General features: G+C 46.5%; 1 protein-coding gene across 9 annotated transcripts in view; it reads right to left on the reverse strand.

Moving 5' to 3' along the window:
• Positions 1-16,064, reverse strand: part of atp8a2 (ATPase phospholipid transporting 8A2) — a 696,532-nt gene that overhangs the window by 352,626 nt on the left and 327,842 nt on the right. For all 9 annotated transcript variants that reach the window (XM_085999230.1, XM_085999235.1, XM_085999229.1 and 6 more), the window contains 2 exons: positions 10,385-10,523; positions 5,339-5,403 (listed from right to left, as the gene is read on the reverse strand). In XM_085999230.1, the coding sequence (XP_085855356.1) occupies positions 5,339-5,403; positions 10,385-10,523 (204 nt within the window). The remainder of the gene's footprint in view (positions 1-5,338; positions 5,404-10,384; positions 10,524-16,064) is intronic.

The following is a 16,064-nucleotide window of genomic DNA, read 5'->3' on the forward strand; positions in this document are numbered from 1 at the left end:
AGCTGTACCAACCTTTAACACGAGAAGAGAAAACAAGGGGACAAACAACAGAAAGGTCAGAGGCTAAAAGACTGATAAAAATCCTATGCAATAAAAACAGAATTGGAGTTATTCCACCACCATAAAATAGTGACTTTTCAGGGAATCCACAAGCTCAAAAAACTATGGATGAACAGGCCTCTATAAGGCCGCTAAGTTAGCCACTTGGGGTGGATTTTCGACTGACTGCCTGGGTATAAAACTTGCTTTGCGGATCGACTTCCCGTTCTAAAAACTGCCCCATTTTAATTTCCAGTGATTTCAAATGAAATAACAATTGGGCAGTTTCTGTAACATGATTTTATATAACATCCTAACACAATTTCTTCTGATAGAATATACTATGTAACATATACAAAAAACCAAAACAACTGCAAATGCTGGAAATCTGAAACAAAACGGAAAATGCAAGAAATACACAGCAGGTCAGTCAGCATACATGGTGAAAAGTCTATAATCTGTATCTTGCTACTCATCACTGGATTGATGACATCTTATAGGGGAATGGATTGTCCAGAATTTCAGGCATGCAAATGTAAAAATCCTAAGCAGTAGCCACAAGATTGTTGGATTGAAATTTCATGGTCATCGTCTCAATAAAGCTCTTTTTGAGGTGTTTGAAAACTAACAGGAGCATTCTTCTAAACGACTACAGTTCAATTTAATAAAAATGTTATTAAGAAGATTGCAATGATCAACACTGGGGTCGCCATTGGCAACAATTCAGGCTGCTCTACATTATTACCACAAATGCTCACCTCTCCCTTACATCCCACCCTAGCAGGATAATTGTGCCACAGCTGCATTTTTTTCCACAAATGGTAAAATGGTCTGGCAAGCAACGATGTAAAATGTTGCTTTTACTGCTGTTAAATAAGGTATATGATGGAGGGGTTTTATTTCTCCATTCTGTGCTATTTTTCTCACCTAAAAGAACATAGAACCATGGAAGTTTACAGCATAGGTGGCTGCCATCTGTCTCATCAGGTCTTTACTAGAACAACCCAAAGCTAGTCCCACTGCCCTGCTCTCCCTGTATCCACCTCTGCTTGAAATATATCCAATTTTCCCTTAAAAGAGGCAATGGTCTCTGTCTCAACCATTCCTTATGGCAGAGCATTCCATGCTGCAAAAACCCTCTGTGTGAAAACATTTCTCCCAAATCTCTCTCCTCATTCTCTTGGTGATAATTTTAATTTGATGACCCCTCGCGCGACTAACTCCCCAACCAGTGGAAATAGTCTCTCTATCAAAACCCTCCATAATTTTAAATACCTCTATCAACTTGCAGTCTTCTCTGCTCCAATGGAAATACTGTCAGTGTCTCAAGTCTCTTCTCATAACTGTAGTTTTCCATTCCTGGTATTATCCTGGTGAATCTATGCTGTATGCTCGCTATGACTTTAATGTCCTTTTTATCATGGGGTGCCCAAAACTGCATACACAATTCTAAATGTGGCCTAACCAATATTTTGTATAAATTAATCATTACTGCTTTACTCTTGTACTCTTAAGTCCCTATTTATAAAAGCCAAAATTCTAGTGACCATTCCTATGGCTTTATCTAGCTGCACTTGTATTTACACATCGAGGAAACTGCTTCGCAAGTCTCTGTACTTGCAACATGTGCATTTGAGAGAACTTAAATCTCAATGCCACGTGGCACACTTCGTCAGGCATGGAGGTGCTGTACTAACTGTTAAACATAGACGTTTGAACTGTTTACAGAATACAGGCAGGCTCGTAAAATTATATGAGCCATGAGCATGATGAATTCAGCCATTGCAGTGCTTTAGGGCTGTTCCATGCCTATGAATATCTTTGGAGCTCTGCTCATGTCAACTGTCAAGAAAAACAGAACTTCCAATGTAAAATCCAAATATCATTTACAGACAGTCTTGTTAAAAAACTCCACAGTCACCGCAGAGCACATTTCTCAAGATAAGCAATTGTGACCGGCCATGAAATCTTCCATTATCTTCACTCAGGCATCAGACAGATATAAATCAGAAACCACCACTGTTACAAGAGACTCACGGATCAGGCTCTAATTGCGTCACAGTATGGCATTCCCTATTTTTTCTTCATTGGATCTCTGGACTGGTACAAATAAATTAGAAAATCCTCATGAGCAAGGTATTTTACATTTTAGTTTGCTTTGTTTTAAACAGCACAAGTTTATGGAACGAGCAATTTTCCTTCTGGTAAGTAAGGCACCTGAAACTCAGTGATGTTTAAGAGTCAAAGTTACTAAGAAATCTACACCCTTATGTACGGCTTTCTGTTTGCCTGACATGGAGTGTGCAAAATCTCCCAACTGGGGCAAATCCCACTTATCCAAAGCTATGAGCTTGAGTCCAGGTTGGCAGAGCCAGGACTTAGAGACCAAGTGTTTACAGGGGTACTGTTGGTGTTTAAGCAACTAAAGAGTTGCAGCTTAATAGGGCTGTTTTCAGCTGTTTCTCCAACTAAGTCCACCCTACCTGTTGTAGCATTGGCTTCCAGGATTATCTGGTGCCAAGTTGGAAAAATCCTGACCCCCAGTGATAGTGAGAAATAATTACCCCCAATGGCCTTGCCCTCCCCATCTCTGTAACCTCCTACAGCCCTACAAGCCTTTGAGATCTCAGCGCTCCTCCAATTCTGCGTTTCTCCAAATCTTGCGCATCCCCATCCACCATTGGCGGCCGTACTTTCAGTTGCCTTGACCCTAAAGCTCTGGTATTCGCTCCCCAAACTTCTCCACCATCCTTGAAGATGCTCCTTAAAACCTACCTCATATGTCCTGATATCTCCTTCTGTGGTTCAGTGTCAAATTTTGATGGATAACGCTCTAGTGAAGCACCTTGGGATGTTTTACTAATTTAAAGGCGCTGTATAAAAGAAAGTTGTTGCTGTTGTTATAGGTCCATCTCTCTAGGTTTCATTAGTGAGCCAGATTGGTTGGTCAATCAACAGTGTCCTGGAGTATTGCTGACATGCCTGGTTAATATATTGGATTACGGAGTCTGCCACAGAGGGTTGATTTTGTTCCTAGCTTCCATCAATAGGCCAACGTAATTCAATTGTATGTTTAATGTAGTCTTTGAGAAATACAGTCAACCATTCTATGGTGACCAAACTATCCATGATTGTAAAATGGAGCTATCAAAGTACTTTGTAATTTGCCAATAATGATTTTTTTTAAATTCTCGCTGTATGTTTCCCGAGCACTACACCGCTCCATGGGTTAGAAGATAGGTAGAAATGACACATTGGCTCAGACATCTTGCCAAGGTTTTTGAGGCATGCACACATGACCCAGTGACTTGACATTTAATTATCATTCCTCCACGCCAGGAAAAGGTTGGCCTGGTCATCTCATAACCTCCCTCATGGTCTCAACTGAAAACTCCCTGTGCAGAGAATCATGGGTTCATGGCACTGATCACTCCAGCACCAATTAGCTATACCACTCTACTGCACACAGAATGATTTATCAGGTCATAGATATGTGATAACCAATGCTCCCCCTCTGTATTTTCATGTTTTTCCTAAAAAATTGTCCTATTGTTGGCCTGGCTTGTGAAGTCCAATTTTTCAACGAGTGTTTGAGTGAGTGAGTGATCACCAATCTTCCTGATTACTCCCCTCAGTTAGGATTCCAATGTTGAAACATACAAAACATGCTAAGAATGATTGCCACTATGAAATCATGGCTAACTAGTCTCGAGAACACATACTCCAGTTGTCATGCATGAGCCAGCACACTATGCCTAATGCCTTTGAAGTTTAGAGTGCTGATTCATTAGCAACAGTTAAAATGCTCTCTGCCTGCCTGTAATATATAGTTTTTAAAAGTCGCATTCGATAGCTAGCAATCATTTTAACTGATAGATTCTCTACCAGTGAATTACAAAATAAGGTGAAACTTATCCAAAATACAAGAGTCAAACAACTCTTAACAACATTCCTGTGTCATTAATCTAACATCTGAAAGGAATGAGGATAAAACGATCATGCAAGTCAAGCATTGCTTTTATCAAGTAAATTTGTGTGTAATCTGCATATCAGAGCTTTATCTGCACCTGTCTCAGTCACTGACTGCTCACAGACAGCGATTATACTAGTCAGTTACACAGGCTTGGGTGTCAGTCAAAACATTGTGGTTGCACTGCACCCAACTCTGCAAAATAGGCAATTTATGAACACCATATAGCACTGCTTATACTTCTGGTCAAAAATATCTACTATATCGAGCCTTTGTCTTCATTTATTTTCTGTACCAAATGTCCGATTCTCTGTTGATTCATATAGTTCTGTTGTATCTTAGCCCTTCCCCACTTCCTCCTGTCAGAAGCACCAGAAGAGTGGGAGGGTTTGAAGCACCAACTTCACCATGACCAAAAAAGGCGAGATGAATCCTGTTAGTTACCAACTTCCCACCCCCACCCAAGATGGAGGACTCTAATGTCAACTTCAACTACAATCATTAGTTGAGGTCAAGTCATTTTATTTATATTCGAGTAAAGTTATCCTCCAATAAATAGCAAATGCCTTCAGGTTTTATTACCCCTAATTTCCGCCCCCCCCCCCACTGACACATGCAAATTCCCAGGTTACATAACTATCGCCGAAGACTGGGGGAATAACTTCTTAAATTTTTGTCTCAGCTGTTCTTTGTCCAATGAAGGAGTACACGACAGCAGCCCAGTGAGGATTTCTGCACTAACTTTCTCTTCTTCCTGCAGGGAGGCACCTCATGTCTGTTAGATTGAATCTTGCCTCACAGGAAGGTGTTAGAGAACTGAGCAGAGAGGGGGGGGCGGTGGGAAATCTGCCTCTGCACTGCTCAAGGGTCAGTGGTTCGGAATGGAAATCAAATCTGGGATTCAAACTGGGGACCTGGAGGTTAGGAATCTAAAAATCTACCACTAGATACCAAACCAGGTCAAAAGTCAAGCCTTTCTGATGAGTGCCCTTCTCTGCACATGGAGAAGTGTCTAGTCTCCACTTGCTGCCTCCTCTCTTGTGGCATATTAGTACAGTGATCAGTGTACGATGATGGCATAACAACCAGACTACTTCAACAACAGGTTTCTAATGAAGAAATTTCAAATTAAAAAGACACAAATATTACCAAAACTTAATTGTAATTAAAATTTCTATACACGTTCGGTTATTCGACATGTGAGAAATGTTGTTGACATTGGCTGATGGAAAGCTTTACGATGCTAAATGAAAGGCTTCAGTGCTCACAAAGATAAATGTTTTAAGGGCTATAATCTGTATAAGGTTTGAAAGGAATGGAATGACTTACATCCAAAGAATCTTCATTCACTATAAGTAGTGTCATATTTTGGGACACAAGCTTGCACGAATAACCTGTCAAAAGAACAGAAGGAGGTGACAGTCATGAAAAGTAACACATCTCCTTCCTAAACACAACATTGACAAGTACAAAAGCCACTGAATAATACTTGGACGAGGATCTTTTTTCTCAAAATTCCAGTCACGGGGTGAATATTTTGAAAAATGCTGAGGAAAGCAACTTTCCACCTTACGGTGGTATGAGACACTCCTAGTTCAGGTATGATGCAAGTCACCTGAGAAACAACTTCCAGCACTATCCTGACAATGTAACCTCTACTGAAACCCTCTAATGGCTCAGTTGGTAAAGCCATTGTTCATTATAAATATCAGGAAGATGCCAGGTTCAATCTTCAAACTATGCTGAGTTAGTTGATGCCAGTCAGTACAATGCTACAAGGTTTCAGTATTCCTGGGCTTGGGGGGCAGGGTGGGGGGAGGGTGGGGTGGCGCAAAGTAAGCGAATGAAAGTTCGAACTTCTGATTGCTATCCAGTGATGTCTGCTGGAATGCATGTATTTATGGACAATGGATAAGCATGGGTTGGGCTTGTTTGCGACATCTGCCATGATAAAATACTGGAAGTTACCTCAACATTCACTCAGTCTCCCACAACCACCATCCCACCACTTCAGTTCACAAAGGCAGACAATTCATCCCTTCTTCTTCTTAGGCAGTCCCTCGGAACCGAGGATGACTTGCTTCCACATTAAAAATGAGTTCTCAGGTGACTGATGAGTCCAATGCGGGACCTACAGTCTCTGTCACAGGTGGGGCAGACGGTGGTTGAAGGGGCGGGTGGGTGGGGTGCTTGGGTTGACGTGCGCTCCTTGCGCTGCCTGCGCTTGCTCCCGGCGAAGAGACTCGATGTGTTCGGCGCCTTCCCGGATGCTTCTCCTCCACTTTGTGCGGTCTTGGGCCAGGGATTCCCAGGTGTCGGTGGGGATGTTACACTTTTTCAAGGAGGCTTCGAGGGTGTCCTTGAAGTGTTTCCTCTGCCCACCTGGGGCTCTTTTGCCCTTTAAGAGAAACACTATCTTCTTCAACCCTCCCAGTTCATACAGGCACTTTTTTTTTAATACTCCCTTTCCAACCCACTTAAGCTGGCACTTTTCACCCACTCCCCCAGTTCAAGTTGCCACTCTTCCCTCTTTCCCCAAGAGTTCAAGCTGACACTCTGTTTCCAGATCATGCTGGCAATCCCTCTCCCTACTCCCTTTCAATTAACAATGGTAAATTCCATCCTCCCACCCCAAAGCATTGGTCCCAGAATTTCCCCCCTCCCCCACCCAATGTGCTTCTCCCAGCTTCCCTTCATTACCATCACTCCCCTTTCCCTCTTCTCCTATTCATCACCATCCATTCTTCTCTTTCACTATCATCCTTTCCCCTCACCCCCACCTGTTCCTGGTAGTTAATACACATGGATCGGGTCCTTTTTACTCTCTGCACCATTCAAAGTGACCTCAGGAGAATTCCTGGCTACTGTAGATAGAGACCATAATCCCAGTCTTTAGTGTTAGATTGCAGAGATAGCAGGCAAGAACCTGCTCCTGTGCTTCATCCACTGGACTCAGCAAGAGCAGAACTGAGGGGTAGAGAAAGAGCGGTCCAGTCCCACTGATCTTTGACAGCAAACGTGACCATGATCACAAACACTGGCAGTCTGCAATGGTGTGATCTAACAGCTCCTTCCTTCACTTTCTCAAAACACAGCTCAATTAAAAAGAAACTGCCGAGAGGCTGAAGACAGTCTCCATTCTATTCATGCAGTTTCTCCACAATAAAACTGAAGCAGACACTAATTTAGATTTGAGAGTATTATTGCCGATTCCATTTTCAGGGAGAATTGGACCAGCTGGATCAGAATTCATTCAGCAGAATCCAAGGAGAAATGGTTATTCCCATTTGGAGTTTAAATAAGTACCAGCAAAATTAAGGAAGTATAAAAATCTGAGCTGCAAATGGCATTTTCATGCACAGTGGAGACTTCTGAGAGACAGGTTTGTAGGATTCGCAAAAATCCATGAAATACAGTATACGGGTAGGGCCCCTGAAGTGGCCACATTGTGAGAACACAGAATGGAGTTGGCAGTTCTCATGGCCCAGTTCAAAAGGACACACACACAGTACCTAATAGCAGTTTGAGTCATCATCGGTTAGAAGAATCCAGAACCTTACTGTTTTTGATATTGTAATATGGTTACAGCAGTAAACAAAACTATTAGCACCTGGAGGTGCGCTAATCGCTGGCAGAGCGGTAACCGATCTCAGAAACCGCTGAGCACACACAAACAGAGGGACACTAAACGGATTCCCATTATGGCAAAGCGGTAACCGATCTCAGAAACTGCTGAGCACACACAAACGAAGGGACACTAATCGGATTCCCATTAGTTCGATTTGCGAGCAGTTAAAATTAATGTGCTTGCTTTTGTTAAAGCAACCTTAACAAAGGAAAACGGTTGATCTGGCGCCAAGATTAGGGCCAGAAAAGAGTATAATCGTTCAGGTAAATCGTCAGCAAGTCAGTCTAAAAGATTCGACCAGAGTAAGGAAGACTCCTCCAGAGACGGTTCACACCGTGAAGTCCAAGTCCAGTTACCATCAGGAGTTCGAGGACCGTGCGGAACAGAAAACGGCTCGAGGATTTCGGAGGACTTCCAAAGTTTGTACAGGAGAGCGAGTCCAGGAGCCGGTCCCATAAGGAAGGTCGGAAATTCCAGACGTAACAAGTAGTACCAAGGTCCAGAAGGGTTTTGAAATTCTGGTGAGCATAAAGGCCCAACTCTACCTAACTGACATAATTGAGGTATATTCAGTAACGGGAGGGTTTGTAACGTTAAGGGTATTTGTAAGTCAGGAGTGTGATTTATCCCTCGATGTGTCCGTGCACTTCCCTCACCCCTGCTTTTAGCTTATCGCTATTTTAGAACTGTTTATATGCTTTAAAGTTATTTTTCTCAGTGTATAATTTAGTCCTGTGAGAAACGTTATTTTTCGTCTGTATTTATTCTTGCCATTTTTCTCTGTGTACATTCTCTTTCAAAAATAAAGATTGTTTTGATTTAAAACTCAATCTGTCTCATCTGACCATTTGTCTTCCGAGTCACGAGTTGGGCCAACACACAAAGGTTGTCTGGCAATAAGCCCAGTGTCTAGAACCGTGAGGGGGGGGAACGCTTCGAAACCGCTCACGAGTAGTGCGAAAATCAAAACCGATTTAGCACACCATAAGCTCGTTAAAACGACCCCTTACAGGTTGATGAACATACAAGTGATGTATATGCAGGCTGCACCACTGAACGAACACAAGCCAAGGAGGGTTTCCTGACAGGCTTCAGTTTGGACAATAAGAATCAATTCTGAGATGAAAACTATCTCTTCAGACAATTGTCAGGTCAACTAACACAACACTTCTGCACATCAGCTGTTCGCTATTTGGAGTTGGTTTCAATTAAATTAATTCTTTGCAACCATTTCATTTATATAATCCCTTCAACATAATAAAATGTTGCAAAGTGATTCACAAAAACAAGATGCACATCAGCTTTTAATCTGAACAAATCCTTCTGATCAAAGCTTCAGATAGGTAATTCCAACACACCAACAGCAGTGCTCTCGGAGGCAATAAGAAACTTCATTTTTATTTTTTATTGATTATTACAGAGCTCATATCTAGACATAACTGGTGTAAAGGACCCAGCATCCAGCCATCTTTCTTCGATATTCCAGAGAGGTGGACTAGGGCATGGTATGACCATCTTACCCAGACCATTGATTTGGATGACTTTGAATTGCTCCAAATGCATTGGGCTGGATATTCCCATCCCTGTCAAATGTATGAAGGGAGATTCCCTTCTGTGATTGGCTGCACGTGATCCCAGGGACGCTGAGAACTACCTGCACCTCTGGGATACATGGGCCCTGCGCACCGGCAGTTTGGAGAGGCCCAGCAGCGGAACTCTGCGCCTCCCTGGGGCCCTCAGGTAAGGGCGCAGATTTTTCCAGATTGCAGCCCTCCGCCCGCGGGAGGCCTGCGATCGGAATATCTGGGTCATTATTTTCTGCATCCGATGTAACAAAGCTCAACTATTTCACCACTGGACAAAGGTATGCTTTCTTGGATACTGCAGTTAACAATGGGCAGAACTAGCTCTGAACTTTCTTGATGATTCCCAATCTGCCACCATTTTTCCAACTATTGTTAACACTCATTTGATCAGATGTGGTTACCAAACCAATAATGTTGGTAACTGACGAGTTTACAAGTCATCTAGAGCAGAGGTGGCTAGGTAACAAATGCTTTTGGATAGAGTTACTGACTTGGTTGAAGATAACATACTAAGTATTCCCCAATTGTTCAATTCTGCCCAGAGTGATCAATCACAGTTCGTTCCTGTGAATTGGAAATTAACCACTCTGTAGAGGGCTGCAACGTCGTTGAAAAGACCATCACTTCAGAGGGCATTTCTCCAGATTATTGAAGATCAAAAACAGAAAGGGACCAAGCATTTTTCCTTGAAGAAGCGCTCTGTAGGTATTGCACCAACAAGATAAGCATTCACATATGACCCAATCCTTGCTCCCTCTTAGAAAGTCACCTATGAAGGTCAACAGCTGACCAGAGGGGCCCTACAATATGAACTTGGCATACCAGTAAAATTCAGCACCCAACCAGGACACCCAAACTAGTCATTTCCCACCTCTTCAGAAGCCGGTTTACAGAAATTTATACTAATGATTACAATCCAGATCTCAATAGAGCTGTCCCTCATTCTACAGTAAACCCCAGTAGTAAAGCATTAACTCAAGATAATTTTGCCATTTGTGTCTTCATAGTTTGCCCAATTGAAGCTGAAACCTTTATTCAAAAAAAAAAATCCAGGAATTTAATTACACAAATTTAATCATGTGGATTTTATATTACAATCCTTACTGATGTGTCAGGTATTAAAAAAACTAGTGTATGTGGTGCAGTAGAAGGTAGACACACCTATATTGATTGCAGTTTCTTGTTTGTCGCCTGTCAGGACCCATATTTTGATTTCAGCTTTCATTAGTGTTGCTATGGTTTCAGGTACTCCATTTTGAAGACGATCTTCAATGGCAGTCGCTCCCAGTAGCAGCAGATTCTGCAAAATAGGTTTATGAAAAAAAAGGTGTTATACAGATATTCAAGATTACTTCATATAAGCAATTCCGTTATTTTATATGGAATGAAAGAGAGACTAATGGGCTGGTATCTGTCTGTGGCTGTTTAATTACTCTTGTACGTTTTGTTACTTAAAGGTGTTATTTAAATGCAAGTTGTTGTTGAAGCCACAGGACACTGAGGCCAATTGTTTTATTCCTACCAATGAAATCAGTTAACTCAGCATAGACTAAGGATCAAACCTGGGCTCCAAGTTGCCATGATTTACTGCCACACCACCTAGTACAATATATTCACTTAACCATCAAAGGGAACAGCATTCACTTCTAGATTGAAACTGAATTACCAAGCGTATAAGTATTTCACACTGTCACTGACTCTTGTTCTGAAGATGCTCACCCATTTTTCACTATATGAGTAGATTGTTGGGATCGGTAGAAAACAACAAGCAGAGACTTTTGTTTGAGCCAAAACAAAACGTGTCTTACTTTAATCACTCTCCACGAGGTCTGAAGGGCTCAGCCCCGTCCCGTGCAGGAGCTATGACGTCATCACGCTACCGACGCTCTTAAAGGGACCCTGCACCGATAACCCAACCCAGCATGTACATATCACAACATTGCTATACATGGTGAATTGTGTTTAGGTACATATAACAGCATTGGTTATACATTGTGTTATTGTCCCTATGTGGTCTCCACCACACACGTCCCCCCAGAATTCACTAGCACTGGCAATGTCAGTCGTTGCGGGGGCCGGATCACACGGCCGGAATGGCTCCTCAGTTCCGGGGCGGGGACCGGGTTCGTCGGAGGGACCTCGGGCGCTCGGTGGTGGACTGAGGATGTGGAAACCAGAGGTCGGCCCCGCCTCGGGGGCTGTGCCAACTCAACGGTCGGTCCAGGTCCAGGTGGGCCGGCTTAAGACGGTCCACGGAAATGTAGTCCAGCTTACCGCCGACATCCACTACGAAGGTCTTGTCCCCGGTTTCCAGGACGCGGAATGGTCCCTCGTAGGGTGGCTGAAGAGGTCCCCGGTGGGCGTCGTGGCGGCCGAAAACGTACTCCGCCTCACGAAGGCCGAGCGGAACATGGGACTGTGGGAGGCCGTGCTGCGACGTGGGCACCGGCGTGAAAACCTTGGCATTGTCCAGAAGGTCGGACCACTGACGGGCTGCGGACCAAGGTTCCGTTGCGTTGGGGACGAAATCCCTGGGAACCCGTAGCAGTTGGCCGTAGACGAGCTCGGCGGACGAGGACTGGAGGTCATCCTTGGGAGCGGTCCCGAGTCCCAGCATGACCCACGGGAGTCTGTCGATCCAGCTGTCGTCCCGGAGGCTGGCCCGGAGTGCGGCCTTCATGGAGCGATGAAACCGTTCGCACAGCCCGTTAGCCTGAGGGTGGTATGCTGTGGTGCGGTGGAGTCTCAACCCGAGGCCTCAAGCGACAGCGTTCCAGAGCTCTGACGTGAACTGGGGCCCCCGGTCGGAGGAAATGTCAGATGGGGCGCCGAACCGGGCGACCCAAGTGTTGATGAACGCCTGAGCCACATCGGCGGCCGTCGTTGAAAACAGCGGGACGGCTTCCAGCCATCGGGTGGTTCTGTCGACCATTGTGAGGAGGTGGGTGAACCCACGGGAGGGCGGCAGGGGTCCAACCAGGTCTATGTTAACGTGGTCGAACCGCGTCTCAGGCACCGCGAAAAGCGCCAACGGGATCTTAGTATGGCGATGTACTTTCGAGCGTTGGCATACCACGCAGGTGCTGGCCCAGTCGCAAACGTCTTTCCTGAGCCCGTGCCAGACGAACTTAGCCGCCACCAGCTTCTGTGACGGCTTCTTGCCCAGGTGGGAAAGATTATGGACAGCGTCGAAAACTTGCCGTCTCCACCCTTCGGGCACAACGGGACATGGCTGCCCAACGGAGATGTCGCACAGGAGTGTGGTGCCGGCAGCGTCAAACGTGACGTCCGCCAGTTGAAGGCCCGTGACCGCCGTCCTGGACATCCGGGTCGGAGGCCTGGTCGGCCACCATGCGGGTGTAGTCGATGCCGAGGCGTACGGCACTGGCGACGGCTCGGGAGAGGCAGTCGGCGACGGGTTTGTCTTTCCCAGCCACATGCTGGATGTCCGTTGTAAACTCCGAGATGAAGGCCAACTGGCGTTGCTGATGGGCCGACCACGGTTCGGAGGCTTTGGCCAGGGCGAAGGTCAATGGCTTGTGGTCCACGAACGGCGTGAACGGGCGGGCCTCCAGCAGGAAACGGAAGTGTCGGACGGCGAGGTAGAGGCCGAGAAGCTCGCGATCAAAGGTGCTGTACTGCCGCTCGTTGGGGCAGAGCTGCCGGCTGAAGGCGGCGAGCGGCTGCCAGGTGCCGTTGACCCACTGTTCGTGGACGGCGCCGACCGCATAGTCCAAGGCGTCGGTGGTGAGAGCGATCGGCACATCAGGTAATGGATGCGCCAGCATGGTCGCGTTAGCCAGGGCCCTTTTCGTGTCCGTGAAAGAACTGGCCATCTCATCTGACCAGTCGACGGCGAGTTTGTCGGGCTTGCCTTTGAGGGCCTCGTAAAGGGGCCGCATAAGCTGGGCTGCTCGGGGGACGAAACGATGGTAAAAGTTCACCATGCCCAAAAACTTCTGCAGGGCCTTCACAGTGAGGGGTCATTTGAAGTCCATCACGGCCTCCACTTTCGATGGCAGTGGCACCGCCTCGTCCTTCGTGATGCGGTGCCCGAGAAAGTCGATTGAGGACAGCCCAAACTGGCACTTGCCCGGGTTGACGATTAGGCCATGTTGGCTGAGTCGTTCGAAGAGAGTCCGGAGGTGGGACACATGCTCCGTCCTGGAGGCGCTGGCAATGAGGATGTCGTCCAGGTATATGAACAGGAATGTCAGGTCCCATAATACTGTGTCCATTAGGCGTTGAAAAGCCTGTGCAGCGTTTTTGAGGCCGAATGGCATGTGGAGAAATTCGAATAGCCCGAACGGGGTGACCACTGCGGTTTTCGGGACATCCTGCGGCTGGACAGGGACCTGGTGGTAACCCCGGACGAGGTCCACTTTCGAGAATACCACTTTCCAGGCCAGGCGGGTAGAAAAGTCCTGGATGTGTGGAATCGGATAGCGGTCGGGGGTCGTCGCGTCGTTCAGGCGCCGGTAATCTCCGCACGGGCGCCACCCGCCGCCTGGTTTCGGGGCGATGTGGAGGGGCGAGGCCCACGGACTGTTCGGCCAGCGGATGATGCCGAGGCGCTCCATGGTGTCGAACTTGGCTTTGGCAATGGCGAGCTTCCCCGGGTCGAGGCGCCGAGCGCGGGCGTAGACGGGCAGACCGGTGGTCGAGATGTGGTGTTCTACCCCGTGTTTGGTGGTGGCGGACAAGAACGTGGACTTCGTGAGGTCCGGGAACTGGGCGAGGAGGCGGGAAAACTCATCGGAGGCCGAGAGTGCGCTGGACAACTGCATCGTGCTGGACCCGCTGAGGGAACATGGGAGCGAGCTGTAGGTTTCCACGTTGAAGAGACGTCAGTTCTTGACGTCCACCAAAAGGCCATTGGCGCAGAGGAAGTCAGCGCTGAGAAGGGGGGTGGACATTTTTGCTGTGAAAATCCCAGGAGAACCGCTGCCCGTCAAAACAAAGCGCCACATTCCGTTTCCCAAAGGTGCGGATGGAACTGCCGTTGGCGGCTTCGAGGACGGGGCCGTGGTTCCCCCCTTGAATGTCTATGGCTGACGCGGGCAGAACGCACACCTGGGCGCCCGTGTCGCAAAGGAAACGACGTCCGGAGTCGGTGTCTGTAATAAACAACAAACTGCCTGAACGGCCGACAGCCATAGCAGCAGACGAGTGGTCTTTAGTTTGTTTCGATGCGGGAAAACTGCATGGGGGCCAACACTTCCTGGCTTTGGGGCCGAACTGCGCATGGTAGAAGCAGAGGCTTGAGGGTTGCCGCCGTTGGGCTGTAACAGTGGGGGCAGGGCTCCGCGTGGCCATGCAGTACTGTTGCCCGGCGGAGAAAAATTTGTCGGCCTCCTTGGCCAGGTCGCGGAAATCGGTAGTGGAAGAGTTGGCTAAAGCCGACCGTACCTGACCTGGCAGCTGTTGAAGGAACAGTTCCTTGAAGAGGAAGCACGTCGTGTGTGTGCCCAGGAGGGCTAGCATGTGGTCCATCAGCTCCGAGGGCTTGGCGTCGCCAAGCCCGGGTAGAGAGAAGCTGGCGTGCGCGTTCGGCTTCGGTGATTCCGAAAGTTTGTAAGAGGTGCGCCTTCAGTGTATCGTATTTGTTGAGCTCCGGGGGGTTATCGAGCAGGTTCACGACTCTGGCCGCGGTGGAGCTGCCGAGAGCGGAGATGACGTAGTAGTACCTCGTGTCATCCGCGGTGATGTCCCGGAGTGCAAATTGAGCCTCGGCCTGGGCGAACCAAGCGGCAGCCTGTTGTTCCCAAAACTCGGGTAATTTGATGGAAACGGCGTTCGTCGCCATTTCAGATGAGGTCTTTGGAATCGTCCAAAAGAGCAATGGGGTCACCAATGTTGGGCTCGGTAGAAAACAACAGGCAGAGACTTTTGTTTGAGCCAAAACAAAACGTGTCTTACTTTAATCACTCTCCACGAGGTCTGAAGGGCTCAGCCCCGTGCAGGAGCTATGACGTCATCACGCAACCGACGTCATGACATCATCACGCTACCGACGCTCTTAAAGGGACCCTGCACCGATAACCCAACCCAGCATGTACATATCACAACATTGCTACACATAGTGAATTGTGTTTAGGTACATATAACAGCATTGGTTATACATTGTGTTATTGTCCCTATGTGGTCTCCGCCACAAGATTTTCTTTACTAATCCCTAATTTCTTGCGCTTTCATTTGGTATTCATAGAGTTAAACGTTATAACCATTGGTTAAATGAAACAAATGACAGTTTTACAGCTGCAAAAGTTTAAACAGTGCTGCACTCTGCTGGGTATAATTCAAATAACACTTTCTTTTACATAGAAATTACAACACGGAAACAGGCCACTTGTCATAACCAATTCCAGGTTCGAACTAATCCTCCACACAAGCAGTAATCCTAATCCCATGTGCTTGCCCTATTCCTATACCTCATTATTCCCTTTTCTCTCAACCATCTATCTAACCTATACTCAAATGTTCACATCGTCTCCGCTTCAGTTACCAACCATGTCACATTTACTGGCAATAAATTCAATCGACCACTTCTTTGCCCATTCCACCATCTTATCAGTATCCCAAAGGAAGCTAGGGGTACCATATACACAAATCACTAAAAGTAGCGACAGGTTAAAAAGCCCATAAAAAACACATTTCTAGAGGGATAGAATTTAAAAGCAGAGAAGTTATGTTAAACTTATATAAAACCTTGGTTAGACTGCACGTGGAGTACTATGCAGCGTTCTGGTTTCCATATTATGAACAGGAGGATATAGAGGCACTGGAGAAGGTGCAAAAAAGATTTACAAGGATGATACCAGAACGGAGAGGTTATAACTAT

Source organism: Somniosus microcephalus, chromosome 10, assembly GCF_052327205.1.
Source record: "Somniosus microcephalus isolate GS21.2 chromosome 10, FLI_Smic_1.0, whole genome shotgun sequence".
Lineage (NCBI taxonomy): Eukaryota > Metazoa > Chordata > Chondrichthyes > Squaliformes > Somniosidae > Somniosus > Somniosus microcephalus.